General features: G+C 64.3%; 8 protein-coding genes across 8 annotated transcripts; 6 read left to right on the forward strand and 2 right to left on the reverse strand.

The window, feature by feature from the left end:
* Window positions 1–814: 814 nt before the first annotated feature.
* On the forward strand, window positions 815–2,112 carry F751_3852 (hypothetical protein; the record flags this gene model as incomplete). The annotated part of the gene is made up of 4 exons (XM_011403054.1): window positions 815–935; window positions 1,123–1,249; window positions 1,367–1,428; window positions 1,937–2,112. 4 exons carry the CDS (start codon window positions 815–817, stop codon window positions 2,110–2,112), a joined length of 486 nt encoding a protein of 161 aa, XP_011401356.1.
* Window positions 2,113–3,509: 1,397 nt separating this feature from the next.
* Window positions 3,510–6,108, forward strand: F751_3853 (Uncharacterized protein YloA; the record flags this gene model as incomplete). The annotated part of the gene is made up of 6 exons (XM_011403055.1): window positions 3,510–4,067; window positions 4,225–4,698; window positions 4,857–5,002; window positions 5,103–5,367; window positions 5,602–5,799; window positions 5,863–6,108. The coding sequence occupies 6 exons, from the start codon at window positions 3,510–3,512 to the stop codon at window positions 6,106–6,108; spliced, it is 1,887 nt and encodes a 628-aa protein (XP_011401357.1).
* A 389-nt stretch (window positions 6,109–6,497) lies between these two features.
* On the reverse strand, window positions 6,498–9,351 carry F751_3854 (Dihydrolipoyl dehydrogenase; the record flags this gene model as incomplete). The annotated part of the gene is made up of 6 exons (XM_011403056.1): window positions 6,498–6,602; window positions 6,825–7,304; window positions 7,605–8,210; window positions 8,385–8,636; window positions 8,954–9,053; window positions 9,185–9,351. 6 exons carry the CDS (start codon window positions 9,349–9,351, stop codon window positions 6,498–6,500), a joined length of 1,710 nt encoding a protein of 569 aa, XP_011401358.1.
* Window positions 9,352–10,650: 1,299 nt separating this feature from the next.
* Window positions 10,651–20,028, reverse strand: F751_3855 (Mitochondrial import inner membrane translocase subunit TIM50; the record flags this gene model as incomplete). The annotated part of the gene is made up of 3 exons (XM_011403057.1): window positions 10,651–10,884; window positions 11,069–11,676; window positions 19,827–20,028. 3 exons carry the CDS (start codon window positions 20,026–20,028, stop codon window positions 10,651–10,653), a joined length of 1,044 nt encoding a protein of 347 aa, XP_011401359.1.
* Window positions 12,877–14,140, forward strand: F751_3856 (Ribosomal RNA small subunit methyltransferase I; the record flags this gene model as incomplete). The annotated part of the gene is made up of 4 exons (XM_011403058.1): window positions 12,877–12,879; window positions 13,053–13,185; window positions 13,388–13,507; window positions 13,704–14,140. The coding sequence occupies 4 exons, from the start codon at window positions 12,877–12,879 to the stop codon at window positions 14,138–14,140; spliced, it is 693 nt and encodes a 230-aa protein (XP_011401360.1).
* Window positions 14,550–16,810, forward strand: F751_3857 (hypothetical protein; the record flags this gene model as incomplete). Its single annotated transcript, XM_011403059.1, has 5 exons — window positions 14,550–14,848; window positions 15,054–15,455; window positions 15,952–16,028; window positions 16,220–16,532; window positions 16,690–16,810. The coding sequence occupies 5 exons, from the start codon at window positions 14,550–14,552 to the stop codon at window positions 16,808–16,810; spliced, it is 1,212 nt and encodes a 403-aa protein (XP_011401361.1).
* On the forward strand, window positions 16,969–18,585 carry F751_3858 (hypothetical protein; the record flags this gene model as incomplete). The annotated part of the gene is made up of 5 exons (XM_011403060.1): window positions 16,969–17,067; window positions 17,290–17,442; window positions 17,619–17,863; window positions 18,039–18,141; window positions 18,301–18,585. 5 exons carry the CDS (start codon window positions 16,969–16,971, stop codon window positions 18,583–18,585), a joined length of 885 nt encoding a protein of 294 aa, XP_011401362.1.
* Window positions 20,029–20,732: 704 nt separating the features above from the next.
* On the forward strand, window positions 20,733–23,583 carry F751_3859 (ABC transporter B family member 28; the record flags this gene model as incomplete). Its single annotated transcript, XM_011403061.1, has 5 exons — window positions 20,733–20,818; window positions 21,088–21,258; window positions 21,507–21,964; window positions 22,147–22,347; window positions 22,538–23,583. 5 exons carry the CDS (start codon window positions 20,733–20,735, stop codon window positions 23,581–23,583), a joined length of 1,962 nt encoding a protein of 653 aa, XP_011401363.1.
* Window positions 23,584–23,640: the final 57 nt, after the last annotated feature.

Genomic DNA, 23,640 nt, shown 5'->3' on the forward strand with positions numbered 1-23,640 from the left:
GCTGGGTCGAGCTTTGCCGAGACTGATATCGGAGGGGGAATGCTGCACAGGTGCTCATGGCCCTGAATGCAGGCATTGAATATTCCTTGTTAGATTGCATTGCGCGCTATTGCCCTCGTAAGAAGGATAAAGAACGTTGCAGCCTCTTCAGCCCGCGTTTTGAGCCACGAGCTCAAATGACAGACGCTGCCATTACAGAAGCCTTCAACGCCTGTCGACAAGACATCATCAATAATTTGGAGTAAGTTCTGGTTTTTGATTGTGTTACGCAGGGCTCCTGCTGCTCGAAGCCACGTCAGGCGGGCCTGCACGTTCGAGCCTGTGCTCCTCCCCTGCTCCCCCAGGAGCTTGACCTTGAAATCGGTTCGGAGGAGGCTCGAGGCGGACTTGGGCCTCGAAGTAGACAGTCTTAAAGTAAAAAAGGCTTTCGTTTCAGACCTCATTGACAAGGTGGGCTCAGGTGGAGGATGGGGAAAGGTGCCTTGAGGTTGGGCGTCAAGCAGGATGGTATACCACACATCACGTAAGTGACCCAATGCTGATCTCCACACCTCCCATCCCTGCACAGCTCATTGCCTCTCAAGCAGTGGCCACACCAGCCTCTCAGGAATCTGAGCCGGTTGCCGTTGCCAAGAAAGAGCCGCCCATACAGCCCCCTGCCAAGCGTGCCAAGCCGGAGAAGAAGCGGGCTGATGAGGGTGGCAAGGCCCCAGAGCCTAAGCCCGTTGTTAAGACTCCAGCCCTCACAGATCAGGGCTCGCAGAGCGGAGGTGCCAGGCGCCAGCTCTCAAGTGCCACCCTCCGCCTCCGGGAGATGTGCAAGAGGGCGACCATCGGCATCGCACCCAGCGTCTATGTGCAGAACAAGACGGATGCAGGGCTGCAGGAAGCGCTGGTAAACCTTCTGACCAAGCACGGGCTCTCCAAATCCTCAGGTACTGAACAGTCCAGGGTCGCATTTGTTAACGAAGAGGCACCTCCCTGGATCTTTGGGTTCTGTGTCGTTGCTCTACCTGGGTTGCAATGCCTCTTTCACTGCCAAAGCCCGGCTGTTGGAGCCGGTGGCTGTGGCAGAGCGCAAAGTACCACTCAAATCCTCGGCCTGCATCCCCTGCAATCCAGGCAGCGATGCTGTGGAGGCTGTGGCCCGGCGCCTGGCCAAGGAGAGGGATCTGGATGGCATCGACACCTCCAACATCGTGTCGGGTGGCAGGCGCCGGCAACCGGTGCAGGCCCCTAGGACCTACAAGTGCGTCGTTGCCTCAGCACTTGATTGGAAGGCATGGTGGCTGGCACTGCTGGGGCTCGAGGTTTGCAATTATCCAGGAGCACGCCTGTTTACCCTCCAGCGTCCGCTGCTATGCAGGGCGGCCTCTGACAGCGAGGACAGCTCGAGCTCCGAGGAGGACCCTGAGTCTGACAGCGATGGTGTGCAGGGGCTGCCTTCTGCTATGCATTTGAGCATGGATACATGGTGTGGCGGCAACACTGGGCCAGCGGTGACACAGGGGAAACCTGCAAAGAAGACACACCTGCGCATCAGTCCCAAGCCATGGCAGGATTTGGGGACCCCAACCTGAGTTGCCCTGCATCATGCCGCAGAGAGCAGCGTGTCTGAGGTAGAGCCGGCAGAGGATGCTGTGAAAGCGCCGGCATCCGCGAGCGCGAAGGAGCCGGCCGGCAAGCAACGCAGGGTCACGCCAGCGCAGAACAAAGCGACTGCAGCTGACCCATCGTCGAGCTCAGACGCCGCCTCCTCTGGTGACGAAAGCAGCGAGTCGGGTGAGAAGGGGTGGATGTCTCCCTATGTTTTGTGAAATGAACTCCGGAGAGGGCAGGCGAGATGTGGTGTGAGCAGCAAGCTAACCAGACAGCACATGTCAGGAAGCTGCGCCCTGACTTGAGACCGGCCCCCTCCTCTTTGACATTTTCGCAGAAGAGATGAGCACGTCTGAGGATGAGGAGTCTGAAAGCTCAGAAGAGAACAAGAACAGCAATGTCGCTGGTGGGAAAGCTCCCACGCCCACTGTTGTGCCAGAGAAGAAGGCCAAGGCGTCCGCAGATGCCCCGTCCAAGAGGCGAATCATGGTGCTTGACTCAGATGACGAATGACCCGGTAATGCTGTCGGCCTGTCGTTGCATGTGCCCATGTGGAGAGGCCGTCAGACTGACGTGTCATCTGTCCTGAGGCGTCTCAGGCCTCAGCCTCCACATCTCGCTAAGATCATTTCGAAAACCCCGGTACGAACTCAAAATGCAGACCCCATCGGACTTGCGTGTGCTGCTGCTGAACAGGGCCTGCAACAGTCTGTGCTTGCAAAGACCACATTATTTTCTCTTTCCTTGACGTTTGTCACAGAATTGGGCCGCGAAGGCGTACTTCACCTGCGCCCGGGGCCCCGACATGCCCATCGTGACAGCACGGTCTACCGAGATCCAGCGGCTGCAGCCTACCGGTGAGGTCCGGGAGATGTCCATCAAGACGGGCTGCCAGCACAAGTTCGTCATCAAGACGCTGCGGCAGAGGAAGACAGACAGCATTATCATCTACCGCCATAACCCCCACACCGGCCACGACGAGGACACCAGGCAGTGCCCCCGTCTGTCTTCCTGGGTGATGGACAAGCTGACGGAGCTCCTGAATGGCAATCCCAGGTTCTCGACCAGGGACTTGACCATCGTCATCCAGAACATTGTGCGGAAGGAAATGGGCTGGCCTGAGCGAAAGAAGCTGCAGCCTGCGGACTTCTTGGGCCTCCTACGTGACTTCCCGGACCGCTTCCGGACGATGTTCTGGATGACGATGGTCAAGTCCCTGGTAGAGAATCTCGAGTTGGCCTTCAGGAGCTCCGCCAGCTTGTCCATCACCCAGGAAGACAGACGGGGGCAGTGCCTAGTGTCCTCGTCGTGGCCGGTGTGGGGGTTGTGGCGGTAGATGATAATGCTGTCTGTCTTCCTCTGCTGCAGCGTCTTGATGACGAACTTGTGCTGGCAGCCCGTCTTGATGGACATCTCCCGGACATCATCGGTAGGCTGCAGCCGCTGGTTCTCGGTAGACCGTGCTGTCACGATGGGCATGTCGGGGCCCCGGGCGCAGGTGAAGTACGCCTTCGCGGCCCAATTCTGTGACAAACGTCAAGGAAAGAGAAAATAATGTGGTCTTTGCAAGCACAGACTGTTGCAGGCCCTGTTCAGCAGCAGCACACGCAAGTCCGATGGGGTCTGCATTTTTAGTTCGTACCGGGGTTTTCGAAATGATCTTAGCGAGATGTGGAGGCTGAGTCCTGAGACGCCTGAGGCATGCCGCGCTCGAAACTTGCATGGGGATAGCGCCTCACCGATCACACAGGCTGGAACATTACGAGCATTACATGACAGAAAAGTGATGATTCTTATTATAAAACGCATCACGATGAGGGTGGAACCCATCCCTGCTTTCATGACTTCGTGCATGAACTTGGATTGAGGTCGGCTTGCAAAGTCCAAGTCGACCAGTGCCTGGCAGGGCCATGGCCATGCTGGCCCGTGCCACGCGCATCCTGCCCCATGGCTTCACGAGCTTGAGGGAGTGGCACGGCTCCCGCTTAGCCTGCAGGGCGGCCCCCCACCCCCCAGCCCCCCCTGCCCCTGCCACCGACTTCACCCTCCTCTCCGCTTGCGTGAGGGCTCTGGAGGCTGGATGGACCCCCTCCCGGGTGGACACCGTGGTCCAGGTCAGCGGCACCTCCCTGGCCCTGGCCCTGCGCACCGCGGAGGCCCACACCTGGCTCCACCTCAGCTGGCACCCGCGGCACGGCCACCTGGGGCTGGGCCCGCCGCCCCCGCGCCGTGGGGACCCCCTCCTGGACTCCCACGCTCTGGGCGCCGTGTTGAAGGCGCAGCTGGCGGGCCTGGTGCTGACGCGCGCGGCGCTGGTGCTGGCCTGGGAGAGGCTGGTGCGGCTGGACCTGGAGGCGCCGCAGGGGGGCTCCGACTCGCGCCGACGCATCTACCTGGAGCTGACGGGCCGGCACGCCAACCTGGCGGTGACTGATTCGGACGACGTCATCCTGGCGGCCGGGCACCAGGTGCGCTGTGGGGCCCATGGCACGGGAGCGTGGCATGGCCTGGCTGGAGGGGCAGTGAATTCACACGGGAGGGGCTCCCTGCTGCGGGCTGCCCGCCCCAATCGGGCAGGCTGACATGGCTCTCGCTCTGAGCCCCCCCCCCCCCCCCTCCCATCAGGTCGGGCCTGCGCAGTCGGCAGCGCGGCCCCTCCAGGTGGGGGCGCGCTACCTGCCGCCCCCCGCCGCTCGCGGCCTGGACCCCGAGCAGTGCCCCGGCCTGGCAGAGTGGCAGTCCGCGGTGCAGGGGACGCTGGGCGTGCAGCAGGCCCCCTGCTCCTGCGCGGCGGCGCTGGCCAAGACCTTCCGGGGCGTGGGCTCCGGCGTCGCCGGCGAGGTCTGGGAGGCCGCTGGGGAGGTCGGGCCCCAGGGTCCGTCCCGGGATCAGTGGGCCGCCGCCCACGCCGCCTGGCTCCGCTGGGTCTCAGCCGTGCGCGTGGGGGAGCTGCGGGGCGCCCAGCTTCCCGACGGCTCCTGGCGCTGGCTGGGGGCCGGCGCAGATGTGCAGCACACCGGATCGGAGGGCACCTGCGACGTGCTGCACGCTGTGCACGCTGCGCAGACCACTCAGCTGGAGGAGGCGGCCTTCGAGAAGGTGGGGCAGTGGGATGGCGGGCTTGGCTGATTGAGAGTGGTTTCCCTGCACTCAGAGCTCGAGGCCCAGGGCACTGCCCCGCGCTGTCATCGAGCGTGCATGCGGGGTTCTTACCTGCGACGCCATTCCCTCCAGCCAGTCCCTCAATCTGCTCACAGGTGCGTCAGCCCCTCATGAAGGCCCTGGCTGCGGCCCTGACTCGCCTGGAAAGGAAGGAGGTGTCCCTGGCACAGGCAGCCGCCGCGGGGCAGGGCGCGGACGCCACGCGGAAGAAGGCCGACCTCCTCATGGCACACGCTCACCTGTTAGGCTGCGGGGTGGGGGGTTGGGGGGAGGGCAGGTAGCACACAGTGGCAGAGTCGCATTCTGATGACTCATGCACTCACTACCCTCGCTCGCTGCAGGTGGTCGCCGGGGGCCACGTCGCTGGAGGTGGAGGACTGGGATCAGCCGGGGACGACGGTGACGCTGCCCCTGGACGCCAAGGAGAGCGCCGTGGAAGCCGCGGAGAAGCTGTATGCCCGGGCGCGCAAGGTGCAGCGGGGGGCGGCCACGGTGCAGCCTTTGCTCGAGGCCGCGCGCTCCCAGATCCAGCAGCTGCGGGAGACGCGGGTGCTGCTGGAACAGCTGGAGGTGCCTGCAGATGCCGGGGTGCTCAAGGAGGTGCAGGTGCGGGTGGGGACCTGTAGGATTGGAGAGCCGGTAAGAGGCTCTGGCTGAGGAATGTCGGGATGGGAGGGAGACTTCATGGCTGGATCGTGTGTTGATGGGAGGGGTACCTCCAAGCCCAGGTTGAATGAGGTGCCTTGCGTGCGAGGATGCAGCACATCCAGGTCTTTCCCATGCACTGGATGCTGCCATGGCGAGGTCCTGAACCCACCACCCCAACCTCATGTTTTGCAGGCGGAGCTGGCAGAGGCTGGCCTCCTGCGGTCGGCAAAAGTACCCTCCACCACCGGCAAGAGGGCCAACAAGAAGCCCGGCGCGGCCCCCGCCTCGTCGCCGCGCCGCTTCCGCTCCCCCTCCGGCCTTGCGGTCCTGGTGGGGCGCACCAGCGCCCAGAACGAGACGCTGAGCACGCGCACGGCGGCGGCGTGGGACGTGTGGATGCACGCGCGCGGGGCCCCCGGCGCGCACCTCCTCCTGCGCCTGCACCGGGGTCAGTCGCCGCCGGATGAGGACCTGGGTTTCTGCGCCGACCTGGCAGCCTGGTTCAGCAGCGCGCGGGGGAGCACCGCCGTGGACGTGACCGTCGCGTGGGCCCGGGACGTGAGCAAGCCGCGGGGTGCGGCCAAGGGGCGGGTGACGGTGAAGAAGGAGATGGCGGTGCTGCAGGGTCGGCCCGACCGGGGCGAGCGCTGGGCGGCCGCGGCCGAGGAACGCGCGGCGGGGCACCACGCTGATGGGTGAAGGGATCTCAGGATGTGACGCGGGACGCTCCCCGCCCTGTCCTTCCCCCTGCCCTTGCGCAGCGGGGCACCCCTTCTCCCTGCCCCCATCGTCCCCTGACGGGACACCTTTGTGACGTCCATGCAGGGTGTGTGTTAGAATCTCAGAACAGTGGTAGGGGAAAAGAGATGTGTGGAGGAGGGGGAAGGGTGCATGGCTCGTGCCTGTGCCCTTGGTCTCCGCAAGGGATGCACGGGGGGTGAGGCGTGGCCACAGGCATTCGCAGCGCAGGCGACGTGGCAGCGCGCCTCCCCCCTCTCACACCGGGCAGGGGTGGGGCAAGCTTCCCCTGCCACCAAAGCACGGGCCGGGGGGGGGCAAACCGGTCCAGGCAAAAGGGCCGTCGCTCATCAGGCCGAAGCGGTAGCGGCCACCTTCCCGTCCTTCTTCTGGCCCGCCAGCTTGGGGTCGGTCACGCCATCCACCTTGGCATGGCGTATCAGCTCCTCCACCACCTGCGAAGCAGGGATGAAAGGGTGGGGACCATGTGTGTGTGCGTGTATGTGAGCGGTGGTGAGAGGGGGCCCCCCAGCTCCACCCTCCAGTCATGCGCCGTCACCATTGCCCAGCTTCATGCCGGGGGCTCAATGACCCCTTTCCCCCGCCCACCCAACACACCTCATCCCCTTCTCACCCCCCACCCCCCTTCCCGAGTAATAACACCCCACAACACCCACCTCTGAGACGGTGGGGTGGGCGTGGACGTTGAAGTAGAGGTCCTGCACGCTCTGGCGCTGGGCCAGCGCGTTGGAGAACTCGTGGATGAGGTCGGCGGCGTGCAGGCCGTACAGGTGCACGCCCAGGATCTCGCCCGTGTCCCGGCGGTAGATCAGCTTGCCCAGGCCGTCCGACTCGCCCTCCGCCAGCGCCTTGGAGTTGCCCTTGAAGTAGGTCTTGGCCACGGCCACGGCCTCGGCCCAGCCGCCGGCGGCCGCCTCCTCACGCGCCGCTTCCTCCGTCAGGCCCACGAACGCCACCTCGGGGTGGGTGAAGCAGGCGGCGGGGACCGAGCGGTGGTTGAGCACATGGGGCCGCCCCACGATGTTCTCCACCGCGCTGATGCCCTGGGCCGAGGCGGCGTGGGCCAGCATGTACTTACCGTTGGCATCCCCGATGCAGTAGACGTGGGGCACGGGCTTGCCTGCGCCGTCCGTCACCTGGTGGGTGGTGGGTGGTGGGCGGGTTGAGGGTGGGGGTTGAGCGCGGTTGGGGGGGCCGACCGCTTTGGAGATGCCAGTGAATTATTCGCGAGGGGAAGGGAGTTGCAGCCACGACTCATGGTGTGGAAGTCGGCCCAGGGCAAGCATCACCAGGGCTGGCCTCTGCAGCGGCAGGCAGGCACCTGAGCACCGTCGCCCCAGCATGCAAGCCGTCTTCTCCTCTCCTTCTCCCACCCTCGGCCCCTGTCTGCCTCCTCCCTCCCCCGCCACCCCTCCCCACCACCCCCTCACACGCACCTGCATCTTGTCGTTGACCGGAACGAAGCCGCGGCGGTCTGTGGCCGCCCCCACCGCCCCCAGATTGAGGCCGTTGGTGTAGGGCGAGCGGCCCGTGGCCACCAGGCAGGCGTCCACCTCCAGCTCGTCCACCACCTCCTTGGTCTTGAAGTCCATGAGCTCGATGGACACGGGCTTGACCCCGGGCACGCCCGGGGTCACGCGCGAGGCGATGACCCCCGTCCTGAAGTCGATGGCGCGCGCGGAGATGAGCGCGCGCTGTGCGGTGCGCGCGATCTCCTTGTCGAAGCCGGGCATGATGCTGGGCAGGGCCTCGATGAAGCTGACCTCCGACCCCAGCGCGGTGTAGACGTCGGAGAACTCTAGGCCGATGTACCCCGACCCGATGATGGCCAGCCAGTCGGGGACCCAGTCCAGGCGCAGCGCGTGGTCGCTGGTGAACACCGTCTTGCCGTCGATGGCGATGCCGGGGGGGACAAAGGGCACGGAGCCGGTGGCGATGATGATGTCGCGCCCCGTCACGCTGCCGCCCACGTCCACGCGCCCGGGCAGGCTGTACTTGATGGTGTGCGGGCCCGCAAACTTGCCCTGGCCCACCAAGATATCCTTTGTTATTTGTGAGGGGTGAGGGGGGGTGAGGATGCTTGGTTGGGGTGAGGCCGGAGGAAGTCTGGTGGCCAGACGCTTTGGGGGTGGTCCGCATGCGACGCAGTAAGCCACCCCCCACACCCCCTGCCCCAGCCAACAACACCGAGATCCCCCCTGACCCTTCCTCCTCACCACGCCTAGGGCGACGAGGGAGCGCTTGAGGTTGCCCTGGATGGTCTGGGCCAGGTTCTGGGCGTGCCCCGCAATGGTTGCGCGGTCGTAGGTCAGGCCCTCGATCTGGATGCCCAGCGCTTTCATGTGGTGCGCGTCCTTCAGCTTGCGCACCTGCCCCGCCGCCGCCAGCAGGGCCTTGGAGGGGACGCAGCCGCGGTTGACGCAGGTGCCGCCGATGTCGTGGCCCTCGATGATGGCCACGCGCAAACCCTGCGGGGAGGCGATGGTGTGGGACAGGGGTTTGGATGGTGGCGGTCGGTGGATAGCCGAGGCACCATGAATGCCCCAGGAGCGGTGCATGGTGCGGCCGGCCAAGTGGATGGCCATGTTGGGTGGAATGTGCGCCGCAGCATCACCAACAGGACAACCATCCACAACAAACCCAGTCCAAGCGGCGCAGAACATGAAAATTTCAACCTTCACATGGCCATAAGCTTGTCCAAATCACTCAGACTAGGCCGATGACCCCCTGCATCTGCAGCACTTGCCCGGGAGACGGCGTGCAGGGCCGCTCCATGGCCCCCCACTCCGGCCCCGATGATCACAAGATCATAGTCAAACTTGGTGGGCGTGGAGGTGTGGGCAGCCGAGTTTCCATTCTTGGATGAGGCCAGCACGGTCAGGGATCTGGTGCGGGTGCATGGGAGGGTCGGCCGGGGGTGCTGACCCTCGCAATCTGTCCGCTGGGCGCAGCACCGGAGGTGCACCAGGCAACCCAAAGCTGGCACTCGACACCAACACCCGGGTCGTAATCTCACCGTCGAGGCACGCTACGAAGGGTCTGGGCGGACAATCGTCCGTTCTGGGCGAGGGAGGGGGTGGGGCAGAGGCCAGGGACCCGGCACGGCTGCAGGCGCGGCACGGTGGTTCCCTGGTTCCGGGCGCTGGGCACGCCCCTCACGCTGCTGGCGGTGCAGGATGCCATTGTGTGGATGCAGACTCTCAGTACAGGGAATGCTAATAATCACAGCCTGCGCCTGGCATGGGGAATGTGGGCCCGGGTGGGTGTCGAGGAGGCAAACTGGCAACGAATCGTCGGTGCAGGGGTGGGATGGGGGGCTGCTCTCAGCCAGCGCGGGAAGGCTGGGGAGTACTCGATGTTAGGAGTGCACTCGCGCTGGAATATTCATGACCGCACATTGCTCGAATAAAGGGTCGACATATGAACAGAAACTGAAGTAGGATTTGCCTGTCGGCCGTGGTCTTTGCTTGCACCATCGGGGTTCGCGCTTGGGGGATGCAGCGCCGATTCGTGAGGGCGCAAGTCCTGCGCTCGGCGGCATGCACGCCAAACCAGGCAGCTGCCATGATTAAGGCCATGCTGGAGAAGGTGAGATGGTCGAGGTGGTGGCATGCCAGGGGGCCGTGCATGAGGGCGACATTGCTTTTGCACTGGCGTGTGAGCCTGCTCAGTGTTGCCCACCCATTTCATCAACATGCTCATAAACCGTCTCCCAGAACAAGGGCCTCTCACACACGGACGTGAACAACCTAGAGCGCGCTGCCCTGGCCCTGGATGAGCTGCATGGGAGGGGCATTCGTCCTGCAGTGGCCGCTGTGGCGCTGTCCCCCGGCGCATCCCAGGCGGCTGCCGAGCCTCGCACCCCTGCGACAGCGGCCGGGGCGGTGCCCACCACCCTACCCACACCTCCCAACACGACAGCCTCCGTTCAGGAGGGTGCAGCAGCCCACCAGACAGGAGGGGCGAAGGCCGAGAAGAAGAAGAGGAAGCACAGCGACGCTGCGCTGCCTGATACTCCAGTCTCGGCGTCGGCGACCGACCTTCAACCTGTGCCGGCACCGTCTGCTACAGGAGAGGGCAAGCCCAAGAGCAAGAAGAAATCAAAGCAACGTGCTAAGGAGGGCTGATGGTGTGTGTCTTTCCAGTTCCTGGGTGTGCGACCTGTTATACTGAGACTCATCAAGGGTTGACATGCCGGGCGGCAACCGCTGAAGGCAAGCCAGTTCCCTCACCCTGCATCTTTATGCTGTATTCTCGCCTTACAAGAGGATCGCTTTTCAGGCTGCTACTCAGGGGGAAGGCTGCAGGGGGATGACACGAGGGCGTCGAGCGCCATTGCAGGGCCGCACATCTCTGCATGTCTCGAGGGGTAGCGCAGAGGTTGGCATCTCGCTGGCCGTCTGTCCGCGCTGGATCCTCGGCGGCAGCCCACGGCGGCTGCCGTCCTACAATGCCTCTGCGTGCGCCGGCCCGGGCAGGCCCTCACCTGCCGCCAGCCAGGCCAGAGAGCAGGCCGCGGCCCACCCCCTGCCGCTGCGCGCGCTGCTCTGTCACGGCTGCCATGCGCGCCTTGAAGGCCTGGGGGATGTCCTCCTCCTCGGCATAGGCGGCCACGGTGCGACGCACGTCGGGCACATGGGTGGCCACCACCGCCTCCAGGAAGGGCAGCATGTCCACCAGTCCCGTGTCCCCCGGCTCCTTCCTCCACGGCTTCAGCTGGGGTGTTGTGGGTGGGTGGGTTGGGTGAGGGCAGGCGGGTGGGTATGGACGTGCAGCGTACATGGTTGACAGGCTGCCAGGGCACGGTGCACTTCAATGTGGAATGTTCTGCATCACGCTCCCTTGACATGGTGATAGCCTTCCCGCCCCCCAATCCCCTCTCCCCCCTCTTCTCTCTCACCCGGATGCCGTTCTCCGGGGGGTTGAAGCGCGCCTCGGGGTCGGCTGTGAGGAAGAGGACCTGGGCCAGGTCGCGGTTGAGCTTGGTCAGGTCGCGCACGTGCTCGTTGTTCTCCCACTGGTTGGAGTCGCGGTACAGGCGGTACTGGATGAGACGCTGCGGGTCCAGCCTGTCCAGGATGGGGTCCACGTAGGTGCACAGCTTGTCGGTGTACACCACCAGCTCGTAGTACTGCGCCATGCCGGCGATGAACTCCTCGGCCCCGGGGCGCTTGTAGCAGCGCCAGCCCCGCTCCCGCGTCCAGTGGGAGTGTACCAGCAGGTGGTCCAGGTCCAGGACCAGGGTCTTGATGTGCCGCGCGGCGGGGGGCAGGTCGGGCAGCAGCTTGTCGCTGGGCGGGTCGGCGTACTTCTTCACCTCCCCCTCCAGCGCGCGCCGCCGCTCCACATACCAGCCCATGACTGCCGCCCAGGCGCCGGAGCCGGGGAAGGCGTTCTCGGGGCGGGAGGTGGACTCCACCAGCGCCTCCAGCTCGTCCACCTCATAGCGCCAGTAGTAGTAGCCGAAGAAGGAGGCGGCGGCCACGCCGCCGAAGAACACCGCGTTCCCTGCTGCGTTCAGCAGCGGGTGGGTGCCCAGCGCCTCTGGGCCGGCGGCCGCCGCACCAGCGCCGGCACCCGCGCCGGCGCCGCCTGCGCGGGCGGCGGTCGCCGCCGCGGCCCCTGCGCCCTCGGGCAGGCTGACGTTTTGGAAGAGCTTATGGCCGCTGGCCGTCTCCTCCTCCAGCGCTGCCAGCCGGCTGGTGACGGGGCCCGGGGGCTTGGCCTCGCTGGAGTGGGAACGATGGGGAAGGGATGAAAGTGGGGGGGGGTTGGAGAAAGGGCCGTGACCGGGAGGGGCGGGGTGCCCTGGAAGGCAGGAGGCCCGACACGGGCCCCCACGTCGCTCCGCCCCCTGGCGCCCCTTCTCGCCGGCAACTATTACCTGAAGTGTCGCACATGGGTCAAACCATTACGTGCCGCACGCAAGCCGCGAGCGATGCTCTGCAGCATTGCCTACTCGTGCACACCCCCCGTGCAGCACCGGGCTATGAGTCAGGACTTCCGAGCGGGCGAGGCGATCGTCGCAATCCCCAGTCTGGGACGAGGAAGGTGCGGGAGGGGAACAGCAGGGTTTTCAAGATGCATGCACCCAATCGTCCGATCGCAGACTTGAGTATCGCCCCGTGGACGGGCCTCCTGTTTGCACTGGTGCCGGAAGTCATTTCCCGCTCAGCATGCACGCTTCACTGTCCAGGAGAGCGCGAACGATGCATGAAAACTATTACAGGACCAATCCATCGGCTTTAAGGTGCGCATGATTGCCCAATTCCAACGCCGTGGGAGTGCATGCGGGGGTGCATGCCCCTTCCCCGTTGGGTGGGCCTGTGTCGCTCGGCACACACCCGAGTGGGACGGTCTAGGCCATGCAGCGGGTGGTTGGCGGGAGCAACGAGCCATCAGACACATTCTAGCTCATCGGCTCTAGAGCAAAGCCCTGGCGCCAGCGATCAGCTCCTCCAAGCCGGCCTGCATGTGGTGGGAACCCCCATCGGCAACCTGCAGGACCTGAGTCCCAGGGCACTGCATGTCCTGAGGTCCGTGGAGAGGATCCTCTGCGAGGACACCAGGCACACGGCCCACCTCTGCTCCTACTTTGACGTGCGCACCCCCCTGGAAAGCCTGCATGAGCACAACGAGTCGGCCAAGTGCGCCAAGGTGTGTGTATGAGTGTGTGGTGTGTGGTGTGTGGTGTGTGGTGAGTGGTGGATGGTGAGTAGGGGGGTGCAAGCCGGCTCACCGAGAAGAAGTCCATGCTGCCCGAGGCAGCAACCCATAGCCCAGACCCAATCTAGACCATGCGTATGCTGGGCAACGGCTTCCGTTGTAGGCTTGTATCCGACAGTGCTTCGAAACCGCTCCCGGCGTCAATTCCCACGTTGTAGATTGTGCGTGAGCTGCTGACGGGCATCCCCCTGGCACTGGTGTCGGATGCAGGGCTGCCCGCCGTCAGCGATCCTGGCGGCCGGCTCATAGCAGCTGCGGTGGAGGCTGGCATTCCCATCATCCCCGTGCCAGGTGGGTGGAATGGGACACTGTGTGTCGCTTCCGTTTTGTTCTCGACCAGATCCACAGATCAGGCGTTAGGAAGCGGCAAAATGGCTGAGTTGAGGAGTGGGGGAGGCAGCGCAGGGTATCCAGTCATGGTCGTGTACTCGAACTAGCACCCTCACCGTCGCACCCTCCCCTTTCACCAACCCCGCACACACCTGAAAAGCAGGCCCTTCAGCACTCTTGACAGCTGCGGTGGCTTCGGGATTCGACACCTCCCGCATGCTGTTCGTTGGGTTCCTGCCGGCCAAGCAGCAGGCACGGTGCAAGGAGCTGGAGCAGATCCAAGGTGGGAGCTGGAATTTAAAGTTTGGCGTGGGAAGCGTAAAGGACAGGCGTTGGATAGACTTGAGAACTTGCCAACGATGCTGGTGTGTAGAGGGGCATGGAGGTACCCAGGACTACCGCACGGCGGCACAGGGATGCCTGGCCTGCTGCACGATCTGCCGCATCAATCTCCAACTCCTCTACTCGCTCTTCTGCAGGGCTGCCAGCCACGGTGGTCGCGTTTGTGTCGCCCCACGCTCTGCGTGCTGTGCTCAGCGACATGTGCGCCGTGCTGGGGCCCGACCGCCGGGCAATGCTGGGCCGGGAGATGACCAAGCTGCACGAGCAGTTTCTGAGGGGCTCGCTGCGCGAGCTGGAACAGCTGCACGATCCGGCCCAAGGGGCGCGGGCACCGCGAGGCGAGTACACCCTGGTCCTGGCCCCACCCGAGGTCGGCGGTGCGGGCGGCTCAGAGCAGGGCCTGACGGACGAGGACGTGCGCTCGGCGCTGGCGGTGGCGATGCGGGCGGGGCACACCCGCTCCTCCGCGGCCGCATCCGTGTCCCAGTCGCTGCGCGTGCCCAAGAAGCGTTCGTACCGCCTGTCCCTGGAGGTTGGGGACAGCCAGCCCGGCCAGGGGGGGGGGCAGGCTTAGGACAGACAGCTGGCGCTGCCTGTCACTGCTGCCCTGCCCTCGATGTCCATCTGAATAACCCGTTCTTTTATCCACCTTCAAGAACCTATTATTCCATGAACGTTTCCCGGTGCTCCTCTGTTATTCCTTCAGACGCCCAGTCCATCCAGGGGTGCAAAGTTGGGTGCCTTGGGAACATGACCCAAGATCTCGCGGAACAGCCCCGGCTCTGGACTCCCCGATGCCGGCATGGAGGCCCGTCAGGTCCCTGGATCGGGCTGCCCTCTTATGCCGAGCTCCAAGAATCTATCGACTCAGGTATCGGATGGGCCCGATGCTCTCGTCCTTGCGCAGCTTGTGCTCCGCCTTGCTGTTGTGATCACTTCCGGTCGTCAGCGGCTTGGTCGAGCGATCGAGCTCGGGCGTGACCATGGGACACTACGCTATCTACGCATGTGTACTTGCCCTTCTATTCAGCCTGTTCAGCATAGCACTGGCTCAGGATGCTTGTAGCGGGCATGGCCGGCTCACGCCCTCCGGAGGGTGTGACTGCGACAACCCCTGGCCGGCTCCCGAGTCCAGGGGCTGGACGGGCAAGGACTGCTCCATCCCCGTCTATGGCAGCCCCGCCGACAGCGAGGACATGACTGACTGGTGTCGGGCTGCGGACCAGTGTGACCAGCTGGAGCCTCAGGCATGGGTTTGCTTTGCCGCCCAGTTCCCCTGGGAGTGAGTGGGGGGTGCGGGTTGGACCCCTGGCCCTCAACTCCGAACTTCAGCTGAGGACAATGCTATGGTCCTGCCTCGAAGTCCTATATGCGCTTGGTACAACGGGGGGCGCTGGGCATGCCCTCCTGCATGAAAGGGCTGCAGTGGGGTGCACTGATCACGCTGCAGGCTACCCACCCACAACCCCACCTCCATTCACCGACAGCGCTGCTGGGGACTCCTGGAACCACCTGGCGGTGCGCCTGGCGCGGACCAGCCCGGACGAGAAGGGGGACCCCGACCTCTTCGGCCTGTTCTCGGGTGGAAAGCGTGGCCTGGCCGTCCCTACCCGCTCCTCCCATGGCTACGACTTCCAGGACACCTCTGCCGCCCAGCGTGCAGTGGTGGTGAAGAAGGTCACCAAGGCCGCCCAGGGGCCCGAGGCGGACTACGAGGGCGTTCTGCTCTGCGTCCGCTCCTACGGCGCCGTCCCGGTCGCCTTCTCGCTCAAGGCAGCCAGGAACGTATGCCCCGTGGGGTTTGACGCCGGCGACGCCAGCCCCCTGATCTGCAGCACCCGCCAGGATGCCACAGAGAAGCGATACGAGGGCTGTACTGCCGATGGGCAGTGCCTCTGCACAGGCCAGTATGCCAAACCGGTTCCGGAAGTTGTCCCAGGCAAGGGGGTTTGAAGGGGTGGATGGTGTGACTGTCGTTTATTGGCCTAGAGGGACACCAGGCGTGTGGTGTTTTTAATTGTTCATGCGTGCATGTGCATGCAGGAGAAAAGCACATCATGGTGGCGCGAGGAGTGGGAGTTTCTGCTGGCGAGAGGTGACACGTATGCTTCTCAGAACGTCCCGCACCCTCTTGCAGGCCTCGGGTTTGAGGACTGCTCTGCCCCCGTGACCGATCTCAATGCCACGATCCCTGGGGGAAAAAACGCGACGGTTGTGAGCCTGGAGCATCAGCACGTGGAGCCAGACAGATGGTGAGATTGAATGGCGCAAGGGAGCACAGCAGACGGGCCGTCAGGGTAGCTGGAGGTGCTGAAGGTACACAAAGGGCCCCCAGGATTTCGCCTGACCATCGCTCCTTTCACCCAACTCCTCTCTCAACATCAGGCAGTTTTACCGCTTCCATGTTGCCCACGACGACTTCCAAGTCTCACTTGCCATTGTTGAGGAGAGTGAAACACCAGGTGAGCATGGAGCAAAAGGGCATGGGCCCTTTCCTGTGTTTTCATGATGAGGTGCTGGCGATTGAAGATGGAAGACTTGTCAAACTCCAGGCCATCGATGTGGGCTGCACTTTCTGAACGAGCTTCTCACTCTTATTTCCAACTCATCACTTCTGATCTGCATCGAATTTCTCTGCCCTCAAACCCGACAGGCATGCTGGACCTCTTCCTGAAGGCCGGGGTCCCCCCATCCACCGGGGTCGGCCAGTTTGACGCCCGCCCCCGCTGGAACGCGGCGGAACGGGACCGGCAGCTGGAGGTGCTGCTGGACGCCCGGCCCTCCCCCGAGCCCTGGTCAGCCACGTTGCGCCCCGGCGACTGGTACGCCGGGGTCCTGGGGGGCCTGCGCCCCGCCAATTTCACCCTGCTCCTCAACCGCTTCGACTGCCCGCTGGGCTGCTCGGGGCACGGGACCTGCGACCCCGGCACGCCGGTCGACCAGCGACGGTGCACCTGCGACGAAGGGTGCGGGGCAGGCGCCGCCGGGGTGGTTGGCTGATGCGGCTTCCGCGTGGTTTGTCCCTTCCCACTGCGGCAGGTGGACCATGTCTACACTCCATGGGGTGATTTGTAGTGTTGGTGCTCGGGCGGAGGCTCAAAATTCTTCCGAAGCCGTTTGCAGATATGGGGGCGAGGCCTGCAGCAAGTCGAGGGCGGCGCTGGAATACGGGGATGTCGTCCAGCGGGAGCCGGCGCAGTTCGAGTATGAGTACTTCCTCATGCCGGCCATCACAGGCGAGTGACGAGGGGAGGGTGTGTGGGGGGGTGCGACATCGTGTGCCTACCACAGCCGCTGCTTTGGCGATTTCGCGCTGAGGCACCCCATGCCTGCACATTGATTTGTGCACTCGATTGCAGCTCTCCCAAGCCCCTTCTCTTTCTCGTGCCTCCCCCAGATGCCATGCTCAACGGGTCGAGCGAGGTCATTATCTCTGCCAGCTACTACGGCCCATCCCTGGGCCAGTGGGCACAGGTCAAGCCTGCGATACTCCTCTCACCGGTGAGAGGTTGCAGCCTGGGAGCGAGGCTCAGACAGCTTTTGCCCTTTGCAATTATGCAGACAAGTGCTGAGCATTGCTCCGCGCACGATCCTGCAAATCCTCATCATCAGCATGGACCAAGCATTTGAATGGAAATCTCTACCTGGTCCGGGCCAGCTGTTGCCCTGCTCCACCCTACACCTCACTCCCCAACCTCCATGATTTTCTTACCCCGTTTGCAGACCAACCATACTGCATATCCCACGGCCGAGGCCTACACGCACAAGCTCGTGCTGGAGGAGCAGAATGTCACCAGGACCCTAACCCTGTGCCCCACCCAGCTGGTCAAGGGCGAGTGGGCTCTGGCAGTGTACAACCCCTTGCGTGGCTTCCAGGTCAGGCTCAGGGCCCCTTTCTTGCTTAAGATTTCACGACACCTTGTTAGAAAGCATGCTGCAGCCCTGTCAGGAGATCAGAAGCGTGCTCTGTCAGTGTATGTGCTCGCGCTCCTGCAGCGGCCCACTCGCTGAGCGACCCTGTGAGCCTACCCGTCCCCTCCCACTTGGCCCAGGTCGGCTTCAGCCTGACCCTGGAGCGACAGGGCCACTGCCTGAATGGATGCAGCGGGCATGGAAAGTGCAGTGAGGAGGGTGTGTGCCGGTGCGAGCCCGACTGGCAGGGGGGCGACTGCTCTGTCTCGGGGTCAGGGGGCTGTGAGGAGGGCAGTCGCCGGCCCGCCGCAAACTCCACCCTCAGCAAGGGCAACGGGACGTGCTGGCAGGAGTGTCGGTGCCCCGACGAGGGCGCAGGTTGCAGGTGGGGTGGGGTTTTTGGGTGATGGGGAGGCTGTCTGGAAGGGTGCAACTCTCTAAGGGGCGGGAATGACGAGGGTCTTTGTGGCACCGAGTGCCTGCCTAACCCATGTGTGCAGTGCCCTACGAGGCGTTGATGTTGGAGCACCCAGCGTGCCGCACACCCTTCCCTCCTCCAGGTTTGACGAGGATGAGTGTGTGGACTATACGTGCCCCAGCCCCAGCAGACGAGCGGGGACGGAGCTACGTTGCGTGGTGGACGCCTGCGTCAAGGCATGCTCTGTGGCAGGGGATGCTCGTTTTGCCTGGGCAGTGTATGCATCAGAGGAATCTTGCGTGCCCTGGTATGACTGGCCTCATTGAGTCGTCCAGCTCCTCCTTGCATGCAGTGCCATGCAACACCATTCTCTCACCAACCCATGCTTAAACTTTCTCTGCCAGGATGTGTGGACGGAGTCCAGGACCAGCGTCTGCCTGCTGGAGTGCGCCTGCCCGGAGGGCGGCGGCCCCTGCGAGGTGAGTCGGGCCTGCTCCCATCGCGCCGAGCTGCACCCCTCCCATCACGGCCCCACGCTGCTCGGCCTACTGCTGGGCGCCCTGCTCGGCGGGGGGGGCCTGGCGGGCTTCATCTATGCGCGCGGCATCCCGCCCTGGTTCCCCCTCCGGCGCACCGGATTCGGGGTGGGGGGCCTCTACCAGGAGCTGTCGGATGCAGAGGGGTTGTGATGGGCGTGGTCTGGATCCCTGGAGACGGAGCCTCTGTGCCGCGCCCTCTTGTCCCAGGTGCTGTCGTGCTGAACCCGTGTGAGTGTCTTCCACGTGTTGACAGCGTCAAACCGCAGAGAACCACACAGAAACTAAATAAGAAAAAGTGGATGCTGGGATCTCCCAGCTCGCCAGCAGCCCATGTCCATCCATGTCATCTGTCGTCATCCTCGTCAGAGTACACGTGGGCCGTCACGGAGCGGATGTGCTGGTGAGGGTACCGCCGGCCACACTCAGCGCAGGGCAGGAGGCCGCCCTCCCCATCGCTGTCCCCCTGCAGCGCGAGGTATGACCTTTGTGGTGGACGTCGCCCCATGCGCAAGTACTAGGCACACTCCAGACGCTTACAGTGTCATGATCAGCCTCACCTCTGATGGAGACTCGTGCGTGGGCTCCCCGCGGGCCGACGCAGGACCCAGACTAGCTGCCCGCGAGGCCAGGCCACTGCACCAGCGCTGAATGCGCGGCTCCAGGTTCCCCACCTCCTCGTCATCCGCCGGCAGAGCCAGGACGGGGCCAGCGACCTCCTCATGAATCCATGCCAGGGCTGCAGATGGGTGGCTTGAAGGGGTCTCGGCATTGGAGATTGGGAGATGCACTCGGGAAGTGCCGTGACCCCCAGGAATTGTTGAAAAGCTTGAGGAAGAGCGCATGCAGCCTCGATCTTCCCACTCCCTCTGTCAGCCCGGCACCTGGTACTTGTCCTTGGAAGAATGCTGGGAGCTGGGGGATTTGCTTTCTTCCTACTTCAATCCGAATGAAACGAGCTTCCAAGCAACGACTCGCCAGCAATGTCAGAATTTCATCCGCCTCGTGACCAGATGAGCTTCCCTCCAGGCATGCATGGATGACGACAGGTGCTTCCGCCCTCTTTAAGAAGTCCTGCGACATCAGGGTGACGCGGGGGATATGGGAGCACACCCTGATGCGTGCATGAACACCCGCTGCAAATCCCAGGCAAGATCCTCTGAACCAAAGCGCCACCTTGAGGTCGACGAGATCGAGGGTCTGCAATGTACCATGCCCACTCTCCCTCCTGCTCCGAGCCTCCCTCGCTGCAGCTTGCAGCTGATGGAGGCGTGCAGAGCGCAATTTGTCTGTGGGAGATCGAAGGGTTGTTGGGAGGGTTCTTTACCCTAGGCCAGCACAAACACCGGCTGCTCCACATTCTCTCTATACGCCCAGGGCACAGCTCCACGTACCGAGCTCTTCGTCGTCGCTCGTCTCCAAGCTGTCACGATCTGGCCTGGTGTCGCCGGGGGTGCAGCCCAGCACCGACTCCCTCAGGTGCTCCCTGTGCCTGCTCCTGTCGACGAGTGTCAGCGAGGCCTTGAGCTTGGCAACCATAGCCTGCTCCTGGGCATCGCGCTGGCAGCAGGACGCGAGCGTTGGATCGGCTGCCATCTCCCGCAGCTGGGCTGCGTCGGCGCAGTGCCGGGCATGGTCGTAGCATACGTGGGAAGTCATATACAGACTGTCGGCACCACAGGCTTCGAGTTGCAGGGATTGTGGAGTAGGGCTTGAAATACCATAGATCGCAACTATGGTATTCTATCATCCACAGTATGTAGACACATGACCCCCTAAAGCTGTCGAACCAGTGGCGGAGTGTCGCGCCCTACACGACGATTGGATCGTGGCGCACTTGCGATACAAAGATCCCACCATATCGGGCATGCGACGTGCCCTTTATGCGCCTCCAGGACATGGTCCATTGTCAGTGTATCTCGTCTAATGGATGATACTTAGGGGCACCCAGGTCTGAGACTCAGCAGCGTGGGTTGCCGGGGATGTTCGCCCAGGCAGGACGTCATGCGTCCGGGGTTCTCTGGCGCCCCACGCCCATCCAGTCACCAAACCAGCCCACACTCCAGCATTTGAGATGGCGCGCCGCTCCGACAGACTGGGCACGTCGCCCTGTGGGCCTGGCGCGATGCCGGCGAATCCCTCTGGCTGCCACAGCAGCTGCCTCCTTGAGTGGGGCCAGCGCCCCAGCCCAGGGCGCACACAGCCCCTGGACCCCACGACGAGGCCCCCTGGACGATCAGTACGTGTGGGGTCTGGTGCGCAAGCAGTGGCCGCAGCTGGTCAGGGCCGGCCTCGCCGTAATGGTGTGTGTGGCCTGCAACCTCGTGTCTCCCGTGCTCTCCGGCGCCCTGTTTGAGAACCTGGTGCAGCAGCAGCCCTTTGAGCAGTGAGTGTGGCTGGGCAGTGGTTCTAGATGCCGGTGTTGGAATGGCCCTGGCGACGGCATTTGCCGGTGTGCCGCCAGCCGCCTGCTGCTTCGCCCGATCCATTAGAGCACGATTGTCGCTCCACGCCACCACTATAGAGCCACATCTGCATGCGGCTGCCTCTCCCTGCTAGGCGTTGCCTGGCGGCGTGATGCCGCAACTTTGAGAATGCCCACAGCCTGTCATTCTCCGAGTATTCAAGCTTTTTCCCCACCCCCGATCCTCAAAGGTACAAGCTGTTGCTGGTGGGCCTGGCGGCAACATACACGGTGGAGCCGCTGCTGACCCAGGTCTACATCAGGTCGGCCTGCGCCGCGGGCGAGGCGGTGCAGGCCAGCCTTCGCTCCGAGGCCTTCCGTACGCTTCTCATGCAGCGCATCGAATTCTTTGATGCTCACAGGTGGGCGCGCTGGGTGGTGCTTGGGTGTGTGGAGGGGGGAGGGTGCATAGGGCGACAGGGATGTTTGCACATCACAAAAGATGTCGCCATAAACCTACACACTTTGCCAAGTCTGTCATTTGGCCGCACGCTTGTCGCCCCTCTAGGTTTGAAAATTCAACCTCCTTACTCCTTGTTCTTGTCCTCCTTCCTAGCCAACACTCCCCCCTCCTCCCCAAACACAATAATGAATAATAATAATGATGAAGGTCCTCTGAGCTGACCGCCCTCATCTGCAAGGACCTGGACACGGTACGCTCGCTGGTCTTCAACAATGTCTCACGCGACCGCGGCCTGCGAGCACTGCTGGAGGCCACTGGCTCGGTGCTGGTGCTGGGCCTGCTCTCCTGGCGGCTGGGGCCCGTGCTGGCGGGCGTGATCCTGGCGGCGGGGGCCACCGCTTTCCTCTACCGCGCCCAGACTCGGGCCGTGGAGCGTGCGGCGGCGGCCGCCGCCGCGCGCATGGCCGAGGCGGCAGACGAGACCTTTGCCAACATCCGCACTGTGCGCGTGTTTGCAGGGGAGGGGCTGGAGCGGGAGCGCTTCGACCGCCACGTGGCCGAGGCGCGGCAGGCGGGCCTGGGCTTCAGCAGGGCCAAGGCGCTGCTGGAGAGCGTGAATCGCGGCGCCACCCACGCCTCCCTCCTCGCCCTCTACGCCCTCGGGGGTGAGCTTTGGGTCGGGGGGTTGTAAAGCCTGCAATGGATAAATGGAGGGGGGTTGTCTACAAGTAGTTGTACGGAGCTTTCTATCCCCCCTCCTTTAAGCCAAATCCTTCCCCATCTTCACCGCGTAACTCCGAGTCCCCCCCCCACCTCAACCCTCCACTTCCCCCCCGCCCCCACACAGGCTACCTGGTGAGCCGGGGCCTGCTGCCCACGGGCACGATGCTGACGGCCATCGGCTTCACCTTCAGCCTGGTGTTCGCGACGCAGGGCATGCTGCAGAGCTTCATCGACGCGCGGACCACAGCCGCCGCCCTCCTCCGTGTGCAGGGCGTGCTGGCGGAGCTGCCGCCCGACCCCTCCATGGCTGCCAGCCTGGCGCCAGGTGTGCATGCGAGAGAGGCACGTGCATTCGTGCGGTGGTTCAAAAGCTTGGCGTCGGGATCCTGGAGATGGTTGCCATTGGCGGCTGTGTGTGGGGGGCTTGCTTGCATCAACCAGGCGAGGCTCTGGTGTCCCGTACATCCCTCCGCCCCTTTCCCTCCTCACAAAAACCATCTTCCTCTCTCCTCCAGGCGCGTGGTGGGAGGTGGCCAACGCCGCGGCAGACGCCTGCGAGCTTCCAGGGACGAGCAACGCAGAGAACCGGCCCGGCGACGGGAATAGGAGCCGTGCGACCTCCATCTCCCCTGCGTCTGGGGCCGTGGATGATGGAACCCCCGCCTCCGGCGGCCCGACCCACAGCAGCAGCAGCTCTTCCGAGCGCGGCAACACAAACGACACCGGCATCCCGACCACATCACCCCGCCCGGCTCCCGCGCCCTTGCCCACCGGCGACGTCGTCTTCAAAGACGTCTGGTTCTCCTACCCCGCCCGCCCCGAGCGGCCGGTCCTGCGTGGCCTGAACCTGCGCCTGCCGGCCGGCCGGGTAACCGCGCTGGTGGGGCACTCCGGGGCGGGCAAGTCCACGGTGGGCCTGCTCATCCAGCGCCTGTACTCTGTCGACTCTGGCGAGATCAGCCTGGGCGGCGTTCCCATCCAGTCCTTTTCCCGCGAGGCCTGGGTGGCGGGGGTCACCGCGGTGGCCCAGGAGCCGCGCCTCTTCTCCGGCACGGTGGCGGAGAACATCGCGTACGGCGCGCCGGAGGCCACGTCGATCGAGGTGGAGCGCGCGGCGCGCGCCGCTCACGCCCACGACTTCGTCACGGGCCTGCCGCTGGGCTACGACACGCGCGTGGGCGAGCGCGGCGGCCTGCTCTCCGGCGGCCAGCGCCAGCGCGTGGCCCTGGCGCGCGCCTTCCTGCGCGACGCGCCGATCCTGGTGCTGGACGAGGCGACCTCAGCGCTGGACGCGGCGAGCGAGGCGGCGGTGCAGAGCGCGCTGCGCACGCTGACTGCGCAGCGCACGGTGCTGGTCATCGCACACCGGCTGTCCACGGTGCAGGCGGCGGACCAGATCCTGGTGCTGGAGGAGGGGCGGGTGGTGGAGGCAGGGGCGCACGAGGAGCTGCTGGCGCGGGGGGGGCGGTACGCGCACCTCGTGTCGGCGCAGACCCTGGTGCTGGGCGCGCCGGGCAGAGGCGGGGCGGGCGTGCCGGACGGGACGTACAACGGGAGGTGACCACGGCGGTGGGGGGTTGTGTACGCGTTCATCGTGCTCCCACGTGTCAGAGCCCTG

The sequence above is a fragment of the Auxenochlorella protothecoides genome, assembly GCF_000733215.1.
Source record: "Auxenochlorella protothecoides strain 0710 unplaced genomic scaffold scaffold41, whole genome shotgun sequence".
Lineage (NCBI taxonomy): Eukaryota > Viridiplantae > Chlorophyta > Trebouxiophyceae > Chlorellales > Chlorellaceae > Auxenochlorella > Auxenochlorella protothecoides.